The 25818-nt window shown below is 41.6% G+C and overlaps 1 protein-coding gene across 4 annotated transcripts in view; it reads right to left on the reverse strand.

The window, feature by feature from the left end:
- Positions 1–4616: 4616 nt before the first annotated feature.
- The window catches only part of TESC (tescalcin), a 119054-nt gene continuing 97852 nt past the window's right edge, over positions 4617–25818 (reverse strand). Inside the window, exons 5-8 of one of the 4 annotated variants that reach the window (XM_089677138.1) lie at positions 18785–18846; positions 16205–16292; positions 13402–13449; positions 4617–5137 (exon numbers count right to left, since the gene is read on the reverse strand). In XM_089677138.1, coding sequence (XP_089533264.1) covers positions 13442–13449; positions 16205–16292; positions 18785–18846 — 158 coding nt within the window. In that variant the 3' untranslated portion in view covers positions 4617–5137; positions 13402–13441. Of the gene's footprint in view, positions 5138–13393; positions 13450–16184; positions 16293–18784; positions 18847–25818 lie in introns of all 4 variants that reach the window. The other 3 variants (XM_089677132.1, XM_089677125.1, XM_089677133.1) reach the window with 3 other exon arrangements.

The following is a 25818-nucleotide window of genomic DNA, read 5'->3' on the forward strand; positions in this document are numbered from 1 at the left end:
TCTCTGTGAGGCCTCCATGCTGGCTGTCCTGTCTCTTGCCCAAGCTTAGTGTTTATAGAATACTGTGCAGGATGTTGGATGAGGGTAAACCTCCCAATTAACAAAGCTTTCCTTTTTTTTTTCATTTAATCCTGACAGCACTGTTTTTATCAGGCCTAAATTCAGGCAAGTGTTGAAATGGTTTTCCAGGCTGCCGCTTCTATACCAACAGGAAGAGCGGCTATATGTATATAAACAAAAATCATGCAATCACAAAGTAGTAAGGCTTCGCTTTTGTATGAGTTCACAAGTGAAATTTCGGTTCATTACAAATGCCCAGTTCATTACAAATGCCCATTAGTGATTAGGACTCTTTTTCTGTGTCCACATTTGTAGGTACTGTGGTCGCCATTGGTAAATGTGCCAAATAAATACTGAGTGCAGTCAGGGGCGTATATACCGCGAGGCAAGCAAGGCATTTGCCTTGGGCAGCATTTTGCAGGGGGGCAGCGTTGCCCCCCAGAAGAAGGGACACATGTGGCAGCTGACAGGAGACTGAGGATCGATCCGCTGCTCCTGGGTGTGGACAAGGCTCTGCTGGTTCTGCACAATGCTGGTCAGTTTCTGCAGGTGGAGCACTGCCCGAACTGGGTTCTCCATCCCGACTGATAGCACTGCCCATCAGGGGAAGGAGGAGGTGTAGAGCAGCATCAGCACCACTGGCAGGTTATATAATAGGGAGGAAGAGAGGGATGGAACCAGCATCACTGCATTATACTATATACAGACATACAGGGGGGGGCACCAGATTTTAGTGTTGCCTAGGGCAGCACAAAACCTAAACACACCACTGAGTGCAGTGATATTGTGTGTTCATGTGTTCATCTATCATTTTCTACAGTGAAATAGAAAAAGTAGCAGGCTGCTTCAGTGTGCCTAAGTTATGTTTTTGCAGATTTGTTACAGCAACAGCCTTTATGTTTTTTTTCTCCTCTCCTCTTAGCAACTCCTAAATCTGATCTCTAGTCTGGATGGGGTTAAGCCTAAGTAACTTTTATAAAGGAAGTTAATGCTCTTTTTATCAGAAGTAGTGATTCCAATTCATCTCTCTTACTTTAAAATCAGGAAGCATAGCCCGTAAAACAAGCAAACCTTGCTATATTATTGCTGACATAAGAAAGAAAAGCTTTGAGGAAGAACTTTACCCACAAAACAAAATATATACATTTCATTTATCAGATATAGTTTATAGAAAAGATAATGATGTCCTATAAATACAGCAGACATGATGCTGTTGTGTGGAACAATAAATTCTCCGCCATCCACTTTCTTTGATAAGAGAAGTAGTTTGCATACTGCAGTCTGGGGCCCAGATGTGACCCTTTGCTTGCCTTTATCTAGCACTTGAGGCACTATTCCATCCACTGACACCAATAATGGGCTACTATTCCCCCCCACTGATATTAACAATGAGGAACTATTATTCCCACAGCTACCAACAACAGGGCACTATTCCTCCAACTAAAACCAATGATGGGGTATTGTTTTCTCCTACTGACACCTGGGCGTTTTCTACTTCCACTGGCCCCCCTAAAATCTGAAGGACAGTAAATTGTTCTTGGTTCCTTTGTGTGAAATACCTGGTGATTCTGACAGTCTCCCTGCTTTCCTATTTCAAACTGACCATGATAGACAGTGAAGCACATTCACCCCAGTGAGATCATTTTCTTTTTTTTGTATGCTCCTTGGCCGCCATGTGCTTGTATGCATTCCTGACAACGTCAGGGCATGCTCCTACTGAGACGATGGATGGTGTCCTGGCATTTTTCCTCCCAGATCTGGACCAGGGCATCAATTAACTCCTGGAAAGTCTGAGGTGCAACCTGGTGGCGTCGGATGTACTGAAACATGATATCCCAGAGGTGTTCTATTGGATTTAGATCAGTTGAGCATGGGGGCCATTCAATGGTATCTATTCCTTCATCCTCCAGGAACTGCCTGCATACTCTCACCACATGAGGCCAGGCATGGTCGTGCACCAGGAAGAACCCAGGACCCGCTGCACCAGCGTAGGGTCTGACAATGGGTCCAAGGATTTCATCCCGATACCTAATGGCAGTCAGGGTACCATTGTCTGGCATGTAGAGGTCCGTGCCTCCCTCCATGGGTATGCCTCCCCAGACCATCACTGACCCACCACCAAAACGGTCATGCTGATCATTGTTATAGGCAGTATAACATTCTCCACGGCTTCTCCAGACCCTTTGACATCTGTCTCATGTGCTCAGGGTGAACCTGCTCTCATCTGTGAAAAGCCCAGGGCGCCAGTGGTGCACCTGCCAATTTTGGTGTTCATTGGCAAATGCCAAATGAGCTCTATGGTACTAGGCAGTGTGCACAGGGCCCACTAGAGGACATTGACCAAACAATCAGAAACAGGCTGAGGACTCAGAGACATTCACACCAGTGGCCTGCTGGAGGTAATTTTGTAGGGCTCTGGCAGTGCTCATCCTGTCCCTCCTTGTACAAAGGAGCAAATACCAAGCCCACTGATGGGTTAAGGACCTTCTGCGGCCCTATCCAGCTCTCCTAGAGTAACTGCCTGTCTCCTGGAATCTTCCCCATGCTCTTAAAACTGTGCTGGGAGACACAGCAAAGCTTCTGGCAATGGCACGTATTGATGTGCCATCCTGGAGGAGTTGGACTGCCTGTGCAACCTCTGTAGGGTCAAGGTATCGCCTCATGCTACCAGTAGTGACACTGACCCTAGCCAAATGCAAAACTAGTGAAAAACAGTCAGAAAAGATGAGTAAAGAAAAAAATGTCAGTGGCCTCCACCTGTAAAACCATTTTTGTTTTGGGGTCATCTCATTGTTGCCCATCTAGTGTACGTGTTGGTAATTCCATTAAAACCACAGCAGCTGAAATGGATTGACAACCCCTTCTGCTACTTAACTGACCAGATCAATATCCCAGGAGTTTAATTGACTTCATGCTATACTCTGATTAAAAACTGTTCCTTTCATTTTTTTCGAGCAGTGTATATATATATATATATATATATATATATATATATATATATATATATATATATATATACACATACATACATACATACATACACACACACACACACACACACACGTGTTTGGCCTTGTATTTCAATTTTAACAGCTTGCTGACCGCCCTATAGCAGAAATACTGCTGCATGGTGGCAGCGGTGTGCAAAATCACGTATATATATGTAGTTTCGCATTTTTGGGTAGAGGGAGCGTGTCCTACCCACGCCGCCATTCGCAGCCACAGCTCCAGCCGGTAATTATTCGCCGGTGCCTGGTGATTTCCGAGGATCTCCCACAGGGAGGAGGACTGTTTTGTTTACTAACAGTCCTCCTCCCTGTCAGCTCGGGAACACACACAGTATGATTACAGTGAATCACACACACACCGCCCCCTTGTAAAACACACCCAGCACACAGTTAACCCTTTGATCAACCCTCATGTTAACACCTTCCTGCCCAGTGCCATTAGTAGTGTCTGCTTTTTTTTTAGCACTGATCAGTGAAACCAAGTCAGTTCCCCCCAGTGTCAAAATGTCTGCTGCAGTCCCACTATAAGTCGCCGATCACCGCCATGATTAGTAAAAATGTAAAAAAAAATTCCAGTGTATATACCGCCATTTGTAAACACTATAGCTTTCACGCAAACCAATTAATTTACATGCATTGGGATTTTTTAGCAAAGACATGTAGCAGAATACATTTTGGCATAAATTCATGATGAAATTGGATGTTTAAATATTTTTTACTGGACTGGCGATCAAATACCACCGAAAGAAAGCACAATTCATTGGACAAAAGGATGTAAATTTAATTTTCTTTAAAGTAACGCAGCGCCGTAATGCAAAAAATGGCCTGGTCAGGAAGGGGGGTAAAACCTCTGGAGGGCAAGTGGTTAAACTGAATGTTTGTTTTGGTAAGGTTTCACATATACTTCAAATCCAACACTGTCCTCTGCAGTAATTGCAGTCCAGAAGACTCTAATTTAAAAAAAAAGGGCAGAAAGGATAAGGTCCCTTTCACATGGGTGTTCTGTTTTTTTCATCAGTTCAGTCACGTTTTTTTCCAAGAAAAAACGGATCAGTTCACATCAGTTTTTCATCAGTTCACACAAGTTTTTCAGCAGTTTATGTCAGTTTTTTATCGGTTTACATTGTTTTTTTTTATCATATAACATCCGTTTTCATTTGTTTACATCCATTTTTGTCCATTTACATCCGCTTTTCATCTGTTCCATTTTTTTTTAACGGAAGAAAAATAGGGTTTTCTTCTGTTCAAAGAAACGGATGTTAACGCATGTGGACATTAACAGATGTAAACAGATGATCATCTGTTTACATCCACAAGTCCATAGAAATACATGGGTGTCCGTTTTTCATCCGTAAATGGACAGATAAAAAACGGACATACGGAACACCCGTGTGAAAGGGGCCTTAGACTGATGTCTGAGGATGGAGATTATTTGTGCAGTATACATACCTCCCTTTTAGCTCTTGTAGCCAATGCATTCATATATCACCAAATCTAATGCTGCAATGGATAGTTTGTATTATATATTAATAAACAAAATCTAGCAAATAAATCATTAAACCCCTTTATTTCATTATTATAGCAAAATCACCAATACAAGAGTCTCTGAGCTAATATAGCTTCATTACCATATCCCATATATTGTATTCCTTAGAATTGTATGAAATATAATTGCATAGTAGAATGACAGTTCAGTTAGCTAAAGAATTGCTTGTTTCTATTTCATTGCCTTCAGTACATTTCCACAAGATGCCTCTTTTATCAGGGCCATGTATCCGGGTGAAGTAGCATCGTGGTCAAAGTGGCTATTTTCTATAAATCAGAGGAATTTATTTGTAATCCTCACGGCGAGATCCATTTGCTGAGTTTCTCTTGCACATTTAGATCTCCTCTGCCATCACCCCTGGATAAATGGGTCACTAGCTGTATGGAAGCTCTTCATGTAACCTGTTAAATCACTAGCAATGTCTTATTTCAGTGTGTTAGAAGCTTCAATGGCAGGATGGAATAGTGTCCATATTCAGGAATCTGACGTGCATTTTCGTTTCAATGTCAATGCCCTGCCAAATCTACAAAAAAAAAAGAAAAGACATTTACAAAAAAACCTAAATTATTGCTTTTTACCTTATCAATATATATTTACATAACCTAGGTTATGACAACTATGTCATTGTTATCAATTGTGATGTTATTGTTGCAGGAGATCAGGACTGAAGAAATGTAAAAAGATGTGGTATATCATGGAGCAATGTTTTTAAACAAGAGTTGAGCTGTTCATAAGAAAAGTTCCAACTGTAATTTTTTTTCTCTCCTCAAGCTGAAATTTACACACAAAAGTGAATGAGTCTGAGTGCTGACTGATCCCCATTCTCCTTCAATACTAATATGAATCAGAATGTCTGATAGGGAACAGCTTCTGTGTGCTCTGGGATTCCTTTGTCATGGATGCACCCAGCATTAATTATTTGTAAAAACAAAGATTGTATGTTTATGACCAAAACCATTGTTGTCAGCAATGAAAGCCTCCATATTCTTAGTACAGGAAAGGATCAAACATCCTTTTACACAATGCGGAGGATTAACCCCTTAGGTTCCACAGTGAGTATAACAAGCATGCTTTACTGCAAATACAGACTGATTTTACTGTTGTGGGTTTAGTAACACTTTAATCACCACTCGTTTTTTTCCTATTTTATTGCTAAATAAATTAAAAATGACTAAAAATTTTGGCAAAACAAAAAAGTGTTTCTTAGTTTCTGTCGTAAAATTTTGCCAATAAGTAATTTTTGTTCTTCACTGATGTGCGCTGAGGAGGCTGCACTGATGGGCACTGATGAAGTGGCCTCTGTTTCCTCTTGTATCAAATTATATTGTAACTGTAATGTCTACCTTCATTTTGTAAAGCACTGAGCAAGCTGTTGCCGCTATATAAATCCTGTATATTAACCTCTTGGCGCCGGGGTGAATGCAAATGTGCGGCCTCCCGCGTCTGGGCCTAGATGCCGAGCGGTCGCACATTTGCGTTTTTTTTTTAAAAAAACACATATGTGCTGAGAGTGCGCGCCCTGCGCGCTCCCAGCACACACGTTCAGTAATCACGGAAAGGTACCGATCTCTTTTGATCAGGACCTTTCCCGATCGTGTGACTGCGAATCACGGAGGTCACATGACCCTAAAACCCTGCCCCGCCTCCTGGCTTCTGGAACCCTTAAAGGACCGGGGGGTGCCGCGCCAAGGGGCTAATAATAATGAGGCTGCACTGATGGGGGCTGCACTGATGACCAGGGCACTGTGTATCAGTGTAAAATATTGCACTCCCTGTGCCCCTTACAGAACTGGCTCTCCTTCCCTCCCACATAGTCTCTGTGTAAAGGACGGAGAGCTGATAACTTGGACACAGCTTATCACAAGGTAAAGGGTGGCTGTGATTGGTCATGTACCACTTTAATACCAGACACATTCACCCCTTTCCTGCCCAGGCCAATTTTCAGATTTCAGCACTCTCACATTTTGAATGGCAATTACTCAGTCATTCAACACTGTACCCAAATGAAATTTTTGATTTCTTTGAAATTTTTGATCTGTGATCCACTGTGTCCAAGGCACACAGTGGTCAAGAGCGTTCCTGATGCACACCCTCCCAGAACTGAAGAGCCGTGCTGTAGGTGTATGTCAGCTGTAATGTGGTTGGGAAGTGGTTCATTAATGTGAGAAAAGGTAGTGCATCTTTAGATTTCTAATTGGATTTCAGCTTATATCATAAATGAATATTGCACAGTGTCCCTGTAGTTGATAACTAAGGAATATGAATATGTAAATGTGAGCAGCCCAACCCTTGATTCCACCACCCATATTACTTTAAACAGATATGAGACAGAGATAATGACTGCTCATAACAATATCACCAGATGATAAAATTCCATGCTGCTTTTTTTATTTTGCACAAACGTCTACCCGCTGAACAAACGTCTTAACCTTTAAATACAGCAATGTACATCATATATTTATGGATGATGTCACTTATACTTGGGCTTAATGACAACATGAATTTAGTAAAAGTGTTACAGCAGTTATCAGGCTATACCACTGTGTGAGTGCCGCTATACAACAACATGAATAGGAAAAGAAAGGGGGAATAAATAGGGCCCCCCCTTTTGTTATAGGACTGTGGCAGGGAAATAAGGTTTCAAGTACCCCCACTGTAAAAATACAGCGGGGGAACATTCTAGATGGTCAGAAGGTTTTTTTTAGTCCCCCACTGGTGTAAGGAAGAGAAAAAAACGTTAAAGTTTCAAGTTCCCCCACGATATACCAGTATAATTGGGAATCTTCTAGAAAAAAGGATTTTAAGCCCCCCACTACACCTGTGAAGTTTTAAGCCCCCCCCCAGGGGTATATTAAATAATGGGGAAGATTCTAGAATTGGGAGTTTTTTAGCCCTCCAACCACACCTGGACATTCCTGGAAGGAAAAAGTGACCAATAGGAAGAAGAATTGGAGAGAGGAGAGGGATATAAAAAGAGGGTCCGTTAATGGAAAATTCAGAAACCTGGGAGGCATCTCTGTGGTGCTCCCACCCACCCACCCCTTTTCGTCATGGCCAATTATTATTGGCAAGTATCATATGTGATGATGGTAAAATACGTATGTATGTAAATTGAAAAAAGTTGTATGGTTAGTGAGTATGGTTGATAAGTGTAGTGTTAACAAGTACAGCTTGAGTCGTAGTGACTAAAGTGGGGGGTTTTTGAGTAAGATTAATTTAAGTAAAAATGTTTTACAATTATTAGTAAGCTAATATGTAAAAAATAAAGTTATTATAAAGAATGATATTTAAACAAATAATAAAACGGCTGCGGCCAAGTTAGCATCAAAACGAGTTTGGTCTTTCTTGTATAGAATAAAGACTACTGCCTACAGTCCCATTCAGAGGTACATTTTCTGATGCTTGCATCTATTTCAGTTGCCAGGTCTCACTACAAAATGACACCAGTTAACCATGCCATTACAGGTATATTAAAGAATTTCAGCTGTTAGTAAGCTCTTAGCAAACATACTGTACCTCCCCACTTAATGTGCAACTGAACAAAAAAAAAAACAACAATCAGAAATGTTAATTGTACCTAAACAGTACCCTAAAATGCCCCTAATTTCCTTCTGAAAAACAGCAGTGCACTTCATCGTATATGAGCGTGCCTAGGCACTCCAGTGTCTACCGTATCATTAGCTGTATATCCATAGTGCAGGATCTAAGGCACTGCTGCCTCGGACTGCTAGTCTCAGGAGATAGATTTGGTTATGTCACTACTATGCTGCTGAAGGCTCTGACATGGAAAAGCAAAACCCTGTCTCTACCAAGATGGCTGCCCAACATAGGAACACAGTGCAGAACAAGGCATTGTAGGTCGGTATTGAGGGTACAAATCTGCCTGCCTCTTTTTGGTCACAACTTGTAGAGTTCAGTTCCCCTTTAGGGGTCTTTGGGATGTTAACTTAAAGTGGTATTAAACCCAAAACCAAAAATGTAATACATTGCAGCTATACCGATCAGTAGATGTGGAGGCTGCATCCGTTTTCTTTTTTCAGGCTTATTTCGCCTCTGTTTTCACCTGGTGATCTGGCCAGTTACACACCTTTTTGTATTAGAGTGCCCCCACTCAGGATAAAGGAGCACAGGGGTACATCTGAACAGCAGAATTTTTAATCTGGGGGGTGGGGAGTGTTAGAGGCAAGGCAGATTTAGATACACTAACAAATTGAAGCCAAACTCCAGCAAATACTTTAAAAGCAGTTAGAGTAAACAGTTTTTTTCTTTTCAGGATAAAAGTTTTACATAAATAATAGCTGATCATTTTAAGCACCCCGGTCAGTGGTAAATGGTTTGGCTCAGCTCTGTAACTGCTACATCTGCAGGCTTGTTCTGTTGAAAAACAACAGACCTACTGGCCTGATCACCAGGTAAAATAAAGGAAAAAAGCCTAAAAAGAAAACTAATGCAGCAAGCACATCCAAGAACTGGTAAGCTGCAAAATATTAAATGTTTGCTTTTGAGTTTAATACCACTTTAATGTTCAGTAGCATCATTACTATATTCTAGTAAAAGCACACCAAGCTTCCAGCTTTATTTGTACAATTCCACTGAATCCAAATATATTGCATTTATTTTAGTGCCTAAAATTGTACTTTTTGTTAGCACATTTACATGGACATGCTATCTCACTTCCTCTGCAAAATGCCTATATGAATGAGGGGTGCGGCTGTTACTCAGCACTGCCAGCACAGAACCCTGCAATGCCAGGTCAGGTCAAAAAGCAGCGTTTTCACTGAAAAAAATTATTTCTTTATCGTACATCACTGGACACAGAGCAGGCCATAATAATGACTATGTGGGTTATATGCCACCTATAGGTGAATGGACACTAGCCAATCAGAGAGATGCCCTCCCCTATATAACCCCTCCTGAACAGAAAGTACCTATTTTTTTCACCTGTAAGGTGGATGATCCCTTAAGTGGTGCATGTGCTCTTGGAGCATACCTGAAGGTCCACAATGGTTCCATTGTAGATTCAGGGACTTTACTCAGATCCATTTGGAAAGCCGTTAGCCAAAATGGATGGTACCCAAGCCTTGCTGGATAAGGAGAAGAATCCTCAAAGTTTTGACTGTAATGCACCCTTACATCGCTGGACCCTGCATAATGGAATCCTGTGCAGTATAATACTGACCAAGGCACTTTCCAGAAGGGTGCTGTACAGGTCTGAGGCAGTGGCCCCACATTATGGGGACCGAATCCTTGAAGAGACTGACAAAGCTCGCCGTGATGGGTGAAGGTTGGATTCCTGTTATGATTCAGATTCCTGCGGCGGGAATGATAAGTTTACATTTGCAGTATTTCTTTGAAAAATCTGCCTGTTTGGTCATTCTTCCGGTGGCTACTGGGGACAGTGTACTGTTGGGTCTAGCCAGGCCATGCTGTGTGTGTCTGTAAAGGAGTATTGGGCTGCAGCTTCTCCTCCAACCACTAGACGTCATGGGGCCGCTCGCTATAGCCTACACTTGTGTAGCAGAGGCAGGAAGTAGATGGGCGGCCATTTTAGCTTGTTTTTGTAATCCCATGTGGCTGGCGGTTTGTGACGCTCCTGAGAGGAAGCAGAGACACAGAGCAGTCTATGGCTGGATGATGGTGTGTGATTATTTCCTTTGGGGGGAGTTGCATGACAAGACACGACGTGATTATACACTGCATTATCCTGCATAACCCCGGGGGGGCTTGTACAACTGATTTTTGATACACGTCTGCAAGGGTATCAGTGCACTTAAAGGAGTTGAGGCTCCAGAGTAGCTTGCATTTGATCTGCAGGAGCTTACATTTGAGCTGCACTGAAGCAGCATGAAGGCTAATCTATGCTTTCCACCAATTCAACTATTGCCATGTCTTTTGTGCAGAGTCCAGGAGGAGGTAACACTAATAACAGTGGTAGCCTGGCCTAGCCCAGGAGGGCTTGATACATCGGCATAGTGTATCTTGCAGGGGGCACTGCTTGGGCACTCCAGTCTGCCAAGACCTATTGTCTTGGGTCCAATATTGTATCCTGTATACGACTGCTAGGATTGAAGGCTTGGTTTTTTTAAGCCCAGTTCTGGTAAGATTGGGGGGGGTCTTGGGTCCTATTTTTTATGCATTTGTGAGTGCTAGAAAGCCAGCATCAGGGAACTTCCATTACAGGACCTGGAAATCTTAATTTCCTGGTGGGAGGCCAAGAAGTGCCACCCACGGAAGTGGGTAATTGTAAGGTTTTTTTTTTAAATCCTTTTTCCAATCGGGACGGGAAATTAAATTTACCTTGAGTACTATTTAAGGTCAGATTTTGTCTTTATCCATTTTTTTCCCAGAGACTGTGGTTCTCACTCCTTGATTGGAACTTTGTGCAATGTGTAACACGGATGGTCCCATCTGTCAGGCCGCCCTTGTGACTTTGGCTGTTCTTGCAGGGGCTGCCTTTTGAACCAAGTAAAGAAATCTAATCCTTTGTTTCGGAAGGTGGCTTCTTTGATTACTATCACTTTGGCAGGAAGCCATTCTTGGCATCATGATACGGTGATGTTGCATCCTCACCCATCTTCCTGCCTAGAATGCTTTTTTGGTTTTCACTTAAATCAGGACAGTGTCTTGCCTTTATTTTTTCCTAGTCTACAGTAAGCAGGGGAAAGAGCGCTGCATACTGTAGTTCAAGTGGTCAGGATTTACTTGAGCTGGTGGCATAGGTCAGGAATCCTGGTTTGTGCTGCCAGAAGGGCCCAGAAAAAGCGCTTTTGTTTTCTACATGTTTAGCTGTAAAATCCATTTCTTGGAGTACATCACGGGACTGTCATTGCTTGCTACAAAAACTGAAGTACTTCCTGTGTAAGAGGGGTTATACGGTATAGGGGAAGACTTCCTTTCTGATTGGTCGACCAGTGTCCATTTACCTATAGGTGGTATATGACCCACATAGTCATTATTATGGCCTGATCTGTGTCCTGTGATGTACTATAAGAAATGGATTTTACAGGTAAGTATGTAGAAAAAATCCAGTTTTAAAAGCTGAATGCAGATGTGGCTTGGACCTATATAAGTATGTATATTTCATGCCTATTTGATTTCCTTGGAAGCTGCAAATCACCATAGCATGCATAGTTACTACAGTGATTGCTGCTAGTTTCTAGATCCTATGGTGAGCAGCTTCCCTGCTGCTTAGTGAACACAGGAGGACACTCACTTGGCACGGGTGCCATACCTGCTGGTCTTTCCCAAAAGCTTTAATATTTTGGACCCAGGTCTACTATCTGATTAGATTGGTTCTGTCTGTCACCTTAACACATAACCCTGTGAAGCCTTGGTGCACATGTCCATTCTGTCCTTGACCAAAGCTCAGAGGAAGTGGAGATTGTCAGACCATAGCTAAGACCTAGCGCCAACTGTTCCTTAATTTTGATGAGGTTAAACAGCGCCTTATGAAAATAATGGTGCACGAGAAGCTCACATCCATTCTCATGGACACCCACTCCAACTTCCTGAAGGTTTGGGACCCTTGGATAAACTTCAATGACCATTTAGGTATGGACCACTCCCTGCTATCGATATGAATATTAGCGAGGCCCGCTCTGGGACAACACAATGAATTGAACCACATAGGACACTTTCCCTCCTTCTCCTCTTTTCTCCCCAAGTGAGTCCCCTTTCCACTTCTTCTCCTGGTTCTCTCCTCCCCCTTTTCTTTTCACTCTTTAGGCTGTCTTCATCGGCTGGTGGCCTTCTTATGCCTCTTCCATTTCTTCTCTGGTTTCCAGCCTCCTTGCCTTGGGAGTTGAAGTCCTCCCCCCCTTTCCCCCTTCTTCATCCCTTTTTTTTCCCCTCTTCTTTCTTCCCTCGGGGTGTACAGCCATATAGTACTTGTTATACTGATCTGCATTATATGACATAATGGTATTGAATTTGCATACTCTCTGGACCCGCCCTTGGCTAGTGACGAACTTTGTATAGTTTTCTGATTGCTTGGGCTACTTATAATGTTTCAGTGCTAATGCTGCACCCTTGTTTTCTACAATTTTTTGTTATTGCACTAGTTTGTGTATTATCTTTTGTACCGTTTTGTTATTTAACTTTGAAAAACTCAATAAAAATATTTGTAGAGCAGAGAACACTGCATATTTCAGTGAATGCAAAGGTCTCTCTGATTGGAAAAGCTGGAGAGGTGGATTGATGTCAAAATGGGGAAAGTAAAGTAAACTGTTTTACAAAGATTATTTCCTAAGTATAAGCATTCGTGTTGTTTTTAAGAAGGCCTTTTGATCAGTTCCTCTGGGTGAGATTGCACAAAAGCTTTCTATCCCCAGGATTCCCACCACTCAAGGAGCTTTGAAAGAGCACCATCAGCACAGGCTGGCACTTTTGATGAGGTTGGGTGGGATGGATGCTATGCTTGTCAAATCAGCTAATATTTCTTCAATTACCTTAATGTGGAATTCTGATCTACTAGGTTTTAGTGCCCTCTGCATCCATGTTGGGGAGATTTCCCCACACTTCCTGTCCCAGTGACTTTGTGGAAACTAGCTAATAGAGATAGCAAAAGGATATCTTTTTTTCACTCTAGAAAACAACAAAAAAAAAGTTGTATTCCGTGTCCCTGCTGCAGAGCTTCTTTCTTCTTGTCTTGTTTGTCATAAAGAACACGAGTAGTTAAAATAAAAACTGAAGAGAGGTTCTAAATAATATCTCTTTCCCCCTAGGTAATAGCTCTATGCTCTTTTAAGACAAAAATTACACTTTGCAGTGAAAAATTTACATTTTTACCGTTAGAAAGTCATCAAAAGTTATTCCTTCATATATCTGATCAGGTGCCTGTTAAAGCAAAAATGAATTAGGATTAGATCAGCATAGGCTGCTATTTGCTTTATTGCAATGTGACTAACATATTTGCTATATCATATCTGGCACACTTTTGATACAGTTCTATAACCGGTAGGGATGCACCAATACCATTTTTTTATTGGCGAGTATGAGTACCGCTACTTCCGGTCAAGTACTCGCCGATACCAAGTACCGATACATTGTGGTGCGATTTTTGTCTATACAAAACGTATGGATGCAAACTGTACCACTAAGAATAGCAGGCGATTTGAACAGGAATGCGGTTTGATTCCTGTCCAAATCGCATGTGGTTTCCCCATGTATGAACCATAGCCTGAGTTCACACAGGAGCAGTGTGGAAAACATCCCTGTACTGATCCCATGCTAAGCGGAGAGTGGGAAAGAAGGGCGTGTGGGGATGTATACCTTGGTATCGGCCATCGGAGGATGGAGGTAGATGCTCCGAATTCTCAGATGTAGGAGTGGAGAGAAATCCACAGGATTTAAAATCCCTGTGCCTTCCACTCCTCTCCTTGCAGGGATGACAGTACAGGCTAGATGACTTTTGACTGGTCAGCACTGTCACAGTGAGTAGCTTGAATATAGGTGATCACGTTCCCTTTTGTATAGCCACAACTTTGATTCATCAGCTGACCAATCAAAAGCCGTCTAGCCCGTGCTGTCATCCCTGCAAGGAGAGGAGAGAAAGTCGGAGGGATTACAGATCTGTGCAGCTTTCCCTCCTCTCCTGCTGAGAACCTGGAGCATCTGACTCCATCCTCCACCTGATAGCCAACACCAGTGTCTATATCCTCACACGTCCTTCTCTTCCACTCTCCGCTCAGCATGGGATTGGTGCAGGGAGGTTTCCTGCACCGCTCATCTGTGAACTCAAACTATGACAAGCCTGGGTTCACACAGGAAACCATATTCAATCACATTCCTGTTCAAACCGCATGCTATTCTTTGTGGTGCAATTTGTGTCCATACATTTTGTTTTGATGCAAATCACACCCTAAAGTATCGGTCTGTGTATCGGGAGCATTTTTCCGAGTACTAGTACTTGTGAAAATACTCAGTATCAGCACGCACCAATACTGGTATCAGTGCATCCCTACTAAAGGGTGTTAAGCTGACTAAACAAGAGGGAATGTGATCACTTATATTCAAGCTAATCACAACATTCTAGTCTACCCTATTCAACACAGTTCTTTTCTTCTGGCTACATTTGCAACAACTTCTGTTCTTTAAAAGTAGGAATTACTATTTCATACATCTGCCAAAGTAAGTGTTTTGTTCATTTAATCACAGGTGTGGTAGAAAGTTTGCCATCAAAAACACATTGAAATAAAAGAGTTAAACAGAAGGACTGATCTCAACAGTTGAGATGGCGTAGAAGCAGAGGGCTGACACATTGAGCTCCATCTGCCCATCTATTCAAATGTATAATTGGCGAAAGCTGTCATTGCTAATTTGTGTGAAAGACTGGAGGTAGAATGTGGGAAATGATGGAAACTGTACATGTTTTTATCCTTTCCAAAATAACCTCAAATTCCCTTCAGTCAGATCCAAACAAGCCCATTTTTTAAACTGTTCATGGGAAAATGTAGCAGGCTTCTCTCTGTGCTCATTAACCTTTTTGTAGCCAGAGTTACACTCACTGGCCAGTTTATTAGGTACACCTGTTCAACTGGTTGGTAACACAAATTGTTAATCAGCCAATCACATGGCAGCAACTAGATGCATTTAGGCATCTAGACGTAGTGAAAACGACTTGCTGAAGTTCAAACCGAGCATCAGAATGGGGAGGAAAGGGGATTTAAGTGACTCTGGACATGGCATGGTTGTTGGTACCAGATGGACTGGTCTGAGTATTTCAAAAACTTATCTTCTAGGATTTGCACGCACAACCATCTCTAAGGTTTACACAGAATGATCTGAAAAAGAGAAAATATCCAGTAAGCGGCAGTTGTGTGGACGAAAATGCCTTGTTGATGTCAGAGATCAGAATCAGAGAAGAATGGGCAGACTGGTTGTTGCAACATTCAGATGGTAGAGTCAGAATTTGATGTAAACAACATGAAAGCATGGATCCATCCTGCCTTGTATCAATGGTTCAAGCTGGTGGTGGTGTAATGGTTTGGGGGATATTTTCTTGTCACTAGCAATTTGTACCTAATAAAGTGGCCAGTGAATGTGTGTTGTGCGTTCATTTCATGGAAAGGACATGAAGAGCGGGTTGGCACAGTCTGTCTTTTGAAGCTGATATTTAGAACAAAACAGCATTTTTGTCTGGTGATCACTGTGGGAAGGAGACATTTTAGAGCAAGTATACAGTTCCCCATGCACATCATCCCAGCCACTTCACTACAAGCCTCCCGCCATCACTCCATCAACTGAAGGATGTGCAAGACTCCAGACCAGTCAATAATACACTAATACAGTGATACCAAAATAAATAAAACAAAATGAAGCCGCTCAACTTCCAGCAGTTCACAGTACATTTACTAATATCACCTGATACAGAGAAAGTCCACCTGCTTCTCTAAACAGCGCACCACATTGTATGCATATTAGGTGAAGATTGCAGATACCTGTCAATGATCACAGCATAATTTATACCATGGCTAGTATCAGAGATGTCAGTACCATTGGAGCCCTGATAAATCTTCAAAAGAAAACATAAAATTTGCTTCCAAGATTACCACCGTTCTGTGATATTTTACCATTTGTCCAACACACATACTAGCTGCTTCCATCATTGCTCCATCTGCTATAGATCTTGCTGTCTCCTTCTCAATATGAGGATTTCCTGATAGTAATTCTTCTACCACCTATATAAAAAGAAAGATCAAGTTAACAAAAAATACTCTGCATAGTTTAAAAAAAAAAAACTTTGTTGTAATTTTTTGTGACCGGGCTGTTTACATCTCTAAATATAATCCTATTGCCATTTTAGCTCAGTTTCTGAAGCTAGGATTACTATGTATATGTAAATTCTAAATCAGACAGCCCCACACATTTATGATCTAAGCTTACTCTATTTAAAGTCCCATAGGATTTGGAAGGAATCATGCTGTGTCTGTGTAACAAAAATGCATATTCATGACTGATGCATGAGTCACTCATAAGAACCAAGGTTTTCTCCTTTATGGATCAGATCTGTTAAGCGCTAACCATTGCAAAGATGTGTAAAAGAAGTCATCTATGTCAGACTGGAACAATCATCCCTACACAGGGCTGGGGGCACCCAACACCATGTACAATGCCATTTTTACCCCATTGATTTGACAATTTATACTTTCATGCATTAAAATTATGTCCACAACTTCCTGGCATCATGCTGTAGTCCTTTCACATCTTTTATTACCACCAGTCAAGCTTTGACACATTTCATGACACCACACGTTAGAAATACTGGGGTATCTTTCCAGCATGTATCTGGACTGAGGAATCTACTTGAGTGGTGAAGCATTCTCTGCAACATTTCTAGGCATCCAGTGTTTAACATTGCTAAAAGTCCAGTCAAATGTAACTAACTACTACTGTCTGGACCATGGTAAACCACAACATTGTGCTTTTTTATGTCTACCAAAAGGGTTGATAACATTTTCTGGAACTACAGTATCTCACAGAAGTGAGTTCACCCCTCACATTTTTGTAAATATTTTATATCTTTTCATGTGACAACACTGAAGAAATTATACTTTGCTACAATGTAAAGTAGTGAGTGTACAGCTTGTATAACAGTGTAAATTTGCTGTCCCCTCAAAATAACTCAACACACAGCCATTAATGTCTAAACCACTGGCAACAAAAATGAGTACACCCCTAAGTGAAAATGTCCAATTTGGGTCCAAAGTGTCAATATTTTGTGTGGCCATCATTATTTTCCAGCACTACCTTAACCTTCTTGGGCATGGAATTCACCAGAGCTTCACAGGTTGCCCCTGGAGTCCTCTTCCACTCCTCCATGACGACATCACGAAGCTGGTGGATGTTAGAGACCTTGCACTCCTCCACCTTCCGTTTGAGGATGCCCCACAGATGCTCAATATGGTCAATAGGGTTTAGGTCTGGAGGTCTGGTATCACCTTTACCCTCAGCTTCTTTAGCAAGGCAGTGGCTGTCTTGGAGGTGTGTTTGGGGTCGTTATCATGTTGGAATACTGCCCTGCGGCCCAGTCTCCGAAGGGAGGGGATCATGCTCTGATTTAGTATGTCACAGTACATGTTGGCATTCATTGTTCCTTCAATGAACTGTAGCTCCCCAGTGCCGCCAGCACTCATGTAGCCCCAGACCATGACACTCCCACCACCATGCTTGACTGTAGGCAAGACACACTTTGTCTTTGTACTCCTCACCTGGTTGCCACCACACACGCTTGACACCATCTGAACCAAATAAGTTTATCATGGTTTCGTGAAACCACAGGACATGGTCCCAGTAATCCATGTCCTTAATCTGATTGTCTTCAGCAAACTGTTTGCGGGCTTTCTTGTGCATCATCTTTAGAAGAGGCTTCCTTCTGGGATGACAGCCATGCAGACCAATTTGATACAGTGTGTGGCGTATGGTCTGAGTACTGACAGGCTGACCCCCAACCCCTTCAACCTCTGCAGCAATGCTGGCAACACTCATACGTTTATTTCCCAAAGACAACCTCTGGATATGACGCTGAGCATGTGCACTCAACTTCTTTGGTTGATCATGGCAAGGCCTGTTCTGAGTGGAACCTGTCCTGTTAAACCGCTGTATGGTCTTGGTCACCGTGCTGCAGCTCAATTTCAGGGTCTTGGCAATCTTATAGCCTAGGCCATCAGAGCAACAATTCTTTTTTTCAGATCCTCAGAGTGTTCTTTGCCATGAGGTGCCATGTTAAACTTCCAGTGACCAGTATGAGAGCATGAGAGCAATAACAACCAATTTAACACACCTGCTCCCCATTCACACCTGAGACCTTGTAACACTAATGAGTCACATGACACCGGAGAGGGAAAATGGCTAATTGGGCCCAATTTGGACATTTTCACTTAGGAGTGTACTCACTTTTGTTGCCAGCGGTTTAGACATTAATGTCTGTGTGTTGAGTTATTTTGAGGGGACAGCAGATTTACACTGTTATACAAGCAGTACACTCACTACTTTACATTGTAGCAAAGTATAATTTCTTCAGTGTTGTCACATGAAAAGATATAATAAAATATTTACAAAAATGTGAGGGGTGTACTCACTTCTGTGCGATACTGTACATTTGGATTATGTTATATAGTATAACTGCCTAGTGAAATAATTCCCAAGCTGGAAGTGAAAAACACATACGTACATTTCTGTATTCATCCAGAGTGATCATGCTATCATTATCCGTGTCATACATGTTGAAAAGAACTACGAGAAACAAGATGAACAATTACTCATCATTTTCATCATGTTATTATGTGTGTTATCAGTTTATAGTTGAGAAAAAAAGCTTAACACAAACTTAAAATGCACTTTATTTACAAAAAATAATTCACAAAATATGATGTAGTACCCTCTAGTGATAGGATTTTTTGTTATTTGGATGCTGGGTAGCAGCCTGGGATGAGTCAGCCTGGGAGTGAAGAAGTGAGATCACCTCAGAATGGGCGGGAAGGCTCTACAGGTCAGGGCTTCTGGAGCACTCCCACTCTTCCAAAAACTGTGAGAACTTTCTAGAAGAGGGATGGAGGAGGGGAAGAGGCCCAGATTTGCATGTTTAGGGGAACTTAGCCAATCCCTAGGCAAGAAACCGGGAATGGTGGTTAAGGTTAACCCTTAAATGTGTCAGAGCCTGTACAGCAGTGTGAGTCAGATGGATGGTGGACTGAAGGAAGGTGCTGGAGAATGAAGGCTGGGAGGGGGGCTCAGGGAAGGGAGCCTACATACAGGCTGGTTGCTGAACAGAGGGTTCTCCACTGTGCCAAGTTTCCTAGGAGGGACAATCCTGTCAGCAGGAAAGGAGTCAGCCCAGCGTAAGGCATGAAGGCAGCTGCAACCCACCAAGCTAACAGGACAGGACAGTGTGAGTACTTCTACACCCCCTGGGCTAGATAAAGGAAGAGGGCAGTTAGGTGCAAGACCCAGCTATTTCTCATCCAGGACTGCTTGAGTGGCAGCTCTTGGAATTCCTTGCCCAGGGATGCTCTCAGTGCAGCCGGGTGAGGAGGAAGGATTCATCTGGAGTCTGAGGAGGTACATCAAGGTGCTCCTTAAAAAGAGTGCTATTTTCCTGATCCACATTTTTGCACAGTACACAGTTTGCTGAGAAGTTTGTCCTCACGTTTGCAGTTCCTTGGCCATCCCATATACCGCTAGACCTCATCCAAGTTGCTAACCCCTCAATAAAAACAACTAAAAACCAGCCCAAGGACTGTCTTACTGACTCTGGGTGCAAGATGCCAAAAAATGCATGTTGTCTGGCTGTGCAAAGCTTAGAGGGGACCCAATCAAGCTCAGCGGCTCCTACAGGGGTAGTGCTACAACAGCATGCTTGTAGCTATAGCTTCAAATGACCATTTACACTGAAGATATGCTGGATAGATATCTAAATCTATGAGCACAGGCTAATGCAGTGATGGATGATGCAATATCCTGATATGCACTAGAAGTAACCCCATATTGTAACTGTAAATAAGGGTTTTTCTTCTCCTCCCATATTGAACACTGTAGTAAAAAAAACTTCACTGAAAGGCTTCTGAAATGTAGTTTCCTATGGGGGCATGTGCTGAAGAGAAGGAGCCAGGAGCGATGACAGGGGACCCAAGAAGAGGGGTATTGGGGCTGATCTGTGCAATATCATTGCACAGAACAGGTAAGTATGACATGTTTATTATTTTATTACAAAAAAACAACCACTTTAAGCAACAGTTGGTTTTCTGTTCATTTTGATTTTTTTGTACCTTTTTGGTGTTTCTCTGTTGCTTTAACTTTATTTTTTCCTTTTGCTTTTCTTCCTCTAATCTACAATGGATTTCAGTATTGAAGAATACCTCCTCTATGTGCTGGAGGGTGAAAAAGGCCTAAAAGTTAGCCTAAATTCCTATAATTACCAGCAACCGTTGGCTGAAAACATTCAATTGTTTCATACCTTCGTGGACCAGGGCAAGCACAGGACTATGACTCTTTGCCTTACCTGTGTCTGCCCAGCTATTTTTCAAAATAAACAATCTATCTTTGTCCTTATATTCAGTTGCTTATAATGAATATTACATCTTCAGTTCCACCCTATACCTCAGTGTGCCTCTTCTGACATTTTTACCAGAACCTTTCCCTGTTCTGTGAGCCTCTTCCAAAGTTCTGCTTTTCCTGAGGTGATGTTCTGTCCATGCGTGTCCTGTCTCTGCACAGTACTCCTTCTTAGAGGGTGGTGGCCCAAGATATGGTAACAATGCTTGTTGCCTGAATTACAGCACCAAGTCAGCTGGTCCTAATAGAAGTTGCCATGATTTCTGTGGCCTTCTGGATGCTGCAGAAGAGTCTTTGTCTAGCTTCATGCCTAAACATTTTTCAGAAATGAACTACAGTCCATTTAACATGCTTTCCTATTGGACACATTTCCATCTACATGTTTTCAGTTGGAGCGTTTTTTGGAAATGGTAAGGGACTTTTTTAAATGCAAAAAGTTGTGTTTTTGGTTCTATAGAATTCAATGGAGAAGTTGCGGCAAAGCACGTAGAGTGTTTTTGCTGTGTTTTTGACATATTTTTGATGCATTTTGCATTTTAACCACTTCAAGTCCAGGCACTTTTACCCCCTTCCTGTCCAGGCCAATTTTCAGCTTTCAGTGCTATCACACTTTGAATGACAATTGCGCGGTCATGCAACACTGTACCTATATGAATTTTTTAGCATTTTTTGTGAGACAGATAAAACTTTATTTTGGTGGTATTTTTTCACCACTGGGATTTTTATTTTTTTTGCTGTATAAATGAAAATGTCCAAAAATTTTGAAAAAAAGTGTTTTTCTTATAACAGCTTTAGTAAAACAAAATAACCCAAATTAGTTTATAACCAAAAATTATAATTTAAAAATTTTGTTTTTAATTTTAATTATTTATGGGGTTTTTTTGTTTTTTTTGTTGTTTTAACATACTGTCACCCTAGCAGTACAGTGTCACCATAGTGACACTGTACTACTTATAGGGGGTGATGAAGATTTTGGTTTTTTTTTTTACACCCATAAAGGCTGTAAAAGCAATCATTTCTCCTTCTCTCTGGCTGCATTCTTGCAGCCATTGAGAAATACTGTGTGAGCTGTCAAAACAGCGAAAAGAATAATTAACGAGCGCTTGGAGATGGATAACAAGCAGCTAGCATGAAAGGCACAAACCCCAAACCTTCACACTAAAATAATAATAACACATGCAGCGCTACAAATGGTTAATATAAATTAACATATAGGGTAATAAGTGATGGGCTACTAGTGCTTAATGGTGATTGAAAAGTGTCCTCATAACATGATACAATAGTCCCAGTAAACCGTGCAAAGGTGGTTGACTCCGTGCTGAAAGGTGTCTAATATTATGCACTCACCAGAAAGCGCATAATATGCGCATTTGAGTTGTTAGACCACTCCTGGTCCTAGAAAGCTGAACCTGTGTGGATCATCTGGCAAGCTGTCACTCTGATGGGGATACACCTTTCCTTGGCCAGCAGGGGGATTCCAGACATCCAGAGACACTTAATAACACTGATCCAGATTCCTCACCCACGGCACTCATATGAGATATCCACCTTAAGAGAGGGGGGGGGGGCTTGACCATAAAGCCCACCCCAAAAAACACTAATAGTGTAGTACGTTCCAAAAAGCCTTTATTGCAGAATAAAAACAGGTCACTCACAGGGTATCCCAGAGTCAAAGATGGCCGCCGGCCTCCACGAGGTACGGAATGGCGTGACGTCACCGGCTAGGCTCCATCTGACGCGTTTTGTGCGGACGAGCACGTTATCAAAGGGAGCGAGCACTAGCCAGACAAACTCATATATAGTGTTTCCCGCGCATGCGCGGTGAAACGAAAAAGCCGGTGACGCCATTTTGGCCAGCTCGCGCATGCGCAAAGCATACGATAGCGGCCATTTTCTTGGTTATCGCGGCTCAGGATAGGCGATCATTATGCATTTGGGTGAATTCATCTCACCTGCACTACTATATAGAAGACCAGTATACAGGAAACAGAAACCATCCATATTAAGGTGTATACTGGCCATAAGGGGTATTATATATATTATTGCACTATCCCTGACTCCATTGTAATGGAGTTCAATACAGGTGCAGTCAGATTTGCCAAATGAAGGCTAATTACATAACACTTATCGCATGTATATATAAATATATTTAAATATAGTATGGTAATAGCCAGACATCAATAAAATTAAGATAAATAATTTATAAATAATGGAATCGTGCCTAAAAACAACCCCCTGAGCCAGGATAACTTACACTTCAAATAATATAAAAACCTTGTATAAACCATATATAAAAAATGTATAAACATATACATATATGCATTTAGGTGAATAAAAAATTAAAAAATTAAAAGTAGGCTAGACATATCAACTTGTATCAATAAAACAATTAATGTCAAGGTCTACATTCAAGCCTTGAGGGAAAAAAGACTGTAGCTCATAAATCCACTTGGTTTCCAACTTGGAAACTGATCTCTTTTTGTAAGTACCCCTCCAATGTGGTTTCACAATGTCTATAGCAACAAATTTCAAGCATTTGGGATTGTTATTGTGGCACAGCCGATAATGTAAAGATAATGAATGGTCCTTAAAACCTTTTTTAATATTTTTTAAGTGCTCACGCAGTCTATCCCGTAACCTTCTTGTTGTCCTCCCAACATATTGTTTCCCACAGCCGCACTCTAATAGGTAAACAACGTATGTACTATTACAAGTGATGGTGTTTTTAATTTCATAGGTTCTGTTGGTGGTATTAGAAGCAAAAGTCTTCACTGGTCTCTTGTGTATACCATTATCAACACAAATCATGCACCTATTACAAGGATAAAAACCTTTATTCCCAAGATTAAATGTTACAGTTTTTTTATTACATTAAATTTTAATGAATTAAATTTTAAACTTTCTTATCAGTATGATCTTAAACAAATCGATTTTTTAGATCTTACCCTTTTTGTATCAGGAATGGATATTTTAACTAAAACATTTTTTAAAGAGACGGACCGTAATAGTTTTATTCCACTTGATAGTTGTCATCACCCAAAATGGTTAATGAATATTCCGAAGGGCCAATTTCTTCAGATAAAAAGAAACTGTGACAATATTGAGACATTGTGAAACCACATTGGAGGGGTACTTACAAAAAGAGATCGGTTTCCAAGTTGGAAACCAAGTGGATTTATGAGCTACAGTCTTTTTTCCCTCAAGGCTTGAATGTAGACCTTGACATTAATTGTTTTATTGATACAAGTTGATATGTCTAGCCTACTTTTAATTTTTTAATTTTTTATTCACCTAAATGCATATATGTATATGTTTATACATTTTTTATATATGGTTTATACAAGGTTTTTATATTATTTGAAGTGTAAGTTATCCTGGCTCAGGGGGTTGTTTTTAGGCACGATTCCATTATTTATAAATTATTTATCTTAATTTTATTGATGTCTGGCTATTACCATACTATATTTAAATATATTTATATATACATGCGATAAGTGTTATGTAATTAGCCTTCATTTGGCAAATCTGACTGCACCTGTATTAAACTCCATTACAATGGAGTCAGGGATAGTGCAATATATATAATACCCCTTATGGCCAGTATACACCTTAATATGGATGGTTTCTGTTTCCTGTATACTGGTCTTCTATATAGTAGTGCAGGTAAGATGAATTCACCCAAATGCATAATGATCGCCTATCCTGAGCCGCGATAACCAAGAAAATGGCCGCTATCGTATGCTTTGCGCATGCGCGAGCGGGCCAAAATGGCGTCACCGGCTTTTTCGTTTCACCGCGCATGCGCGGGAAACACTATGAGTTTGTCCGGCTAGTGCTCGCTCCCTTTGATAACGTGCTCGTCCGCACGAAACGCGTCAGATGGAGCCTAGCCGGTGACGTCACGCCGTTCCATACCTCGTGGAGGCCGGCGGCCATCTTTGACTCTGGGATACCCTGTGAGTGACCTGTTTTTATTCTGCAATAAAGGCTTTTTGGAACGTACTACACTATTAGTGTTTTTTGGGGTGGGCTTTATGGTCAAGCCCCCCCCCCTCTCTTAAGGTGGATATCTCATATGAGTGCCCTGGGTGAGGAATCTGGATCAGTGTTATTAAGTGTCTCTGGATGTCTGGAATCCCCCTGCTGGCCAAGGAAAGGTGTATCCCCATCAGAGTGACAGCTTGCCAGATGATCCACACAGGTTCAGCTTTCTAGGACCAGGAGTGGTCTGACAACTCAAATGCGCATATTATGCGCTTTCTGGTGAGTGCATAATATTAGACACCTTTCAGCATGGAGTCAACCACCTTTGCACGGTTTACTGGGACTATTGTATCATGTTATGAGGACACTTTTCAATCACCATTAAGCACTAGTAGCCCATCACTTATTACCCTATATGTTAATTTATATTAACCATTTGTAGCGCTGCATGTGTTATTATTATTACTGTGTGAGCTGTGATTGGTCACAACTTGTCATATGGTACAAGGCTGTTGTGAATAGCCTTGTACTATGTGACCTCTGTGATCATTCACAGATTTCACACGTAGTAAGCAATGATGTCAGAAGTGACATTTTGCTTACTACTATTCATGTTATCACTGATTGGCCAATCAGTGATCAAATGATCAGGACCTCACACAGAGGTCCAGTACAACGATTGGTGTACAACAGAGGACACAGCGGGCACTGGATCGCGGTGCTGCGTGATCCCAGGGAGCACAGCTTCAAAATGCGGGAGCCGTTTCTGAACGGCAACCCGCTCCTGTACTACTCACATCCGGCTGTTTATGTACATGGGCTGGACAGGAAGTGGTTAATCTGCCTAGTAAGAAGAAAAGAAAAAATTAAAAACTGCAAAATGCAACAAAACCGCATGTGCAAAAACGCACCGCAAAAAAATACTGCAGAAACGGATCAAACGCAAACTGCATAGGTGTGAACCAAGCCTTTGGGATTTTTATGTCCCAGGAGAAAATTGCATTTGATTAATTACTAGTGATTGCTACACATGCAGCTGTGTTTAATGGCTATGGTATTCAGTACTCTGCCTACCTATGTGTAGTGATTGATGATCACTAGTGAATCATCTCAGGTTATTAGGCCATGAAATCCAAATGGATCTTAATGTAGGTAATCCTGCACCATTCT

This window comes from Staurois parvus, unplaced genomic scaffold (assembly GCF_062004578.1).
Source record: "Staurois parvus isolate SC_StPar_1 unplaced genomic scaffold, SC_StPar_1.0 ptg000014l, whole genome shotgun sequence".
Classification (NCBI taxonomy): Eukaryota; Metazoa; Chordata; class Amphibia; order Anura; family Ranidae; genus Staurois; species Staurois parvus.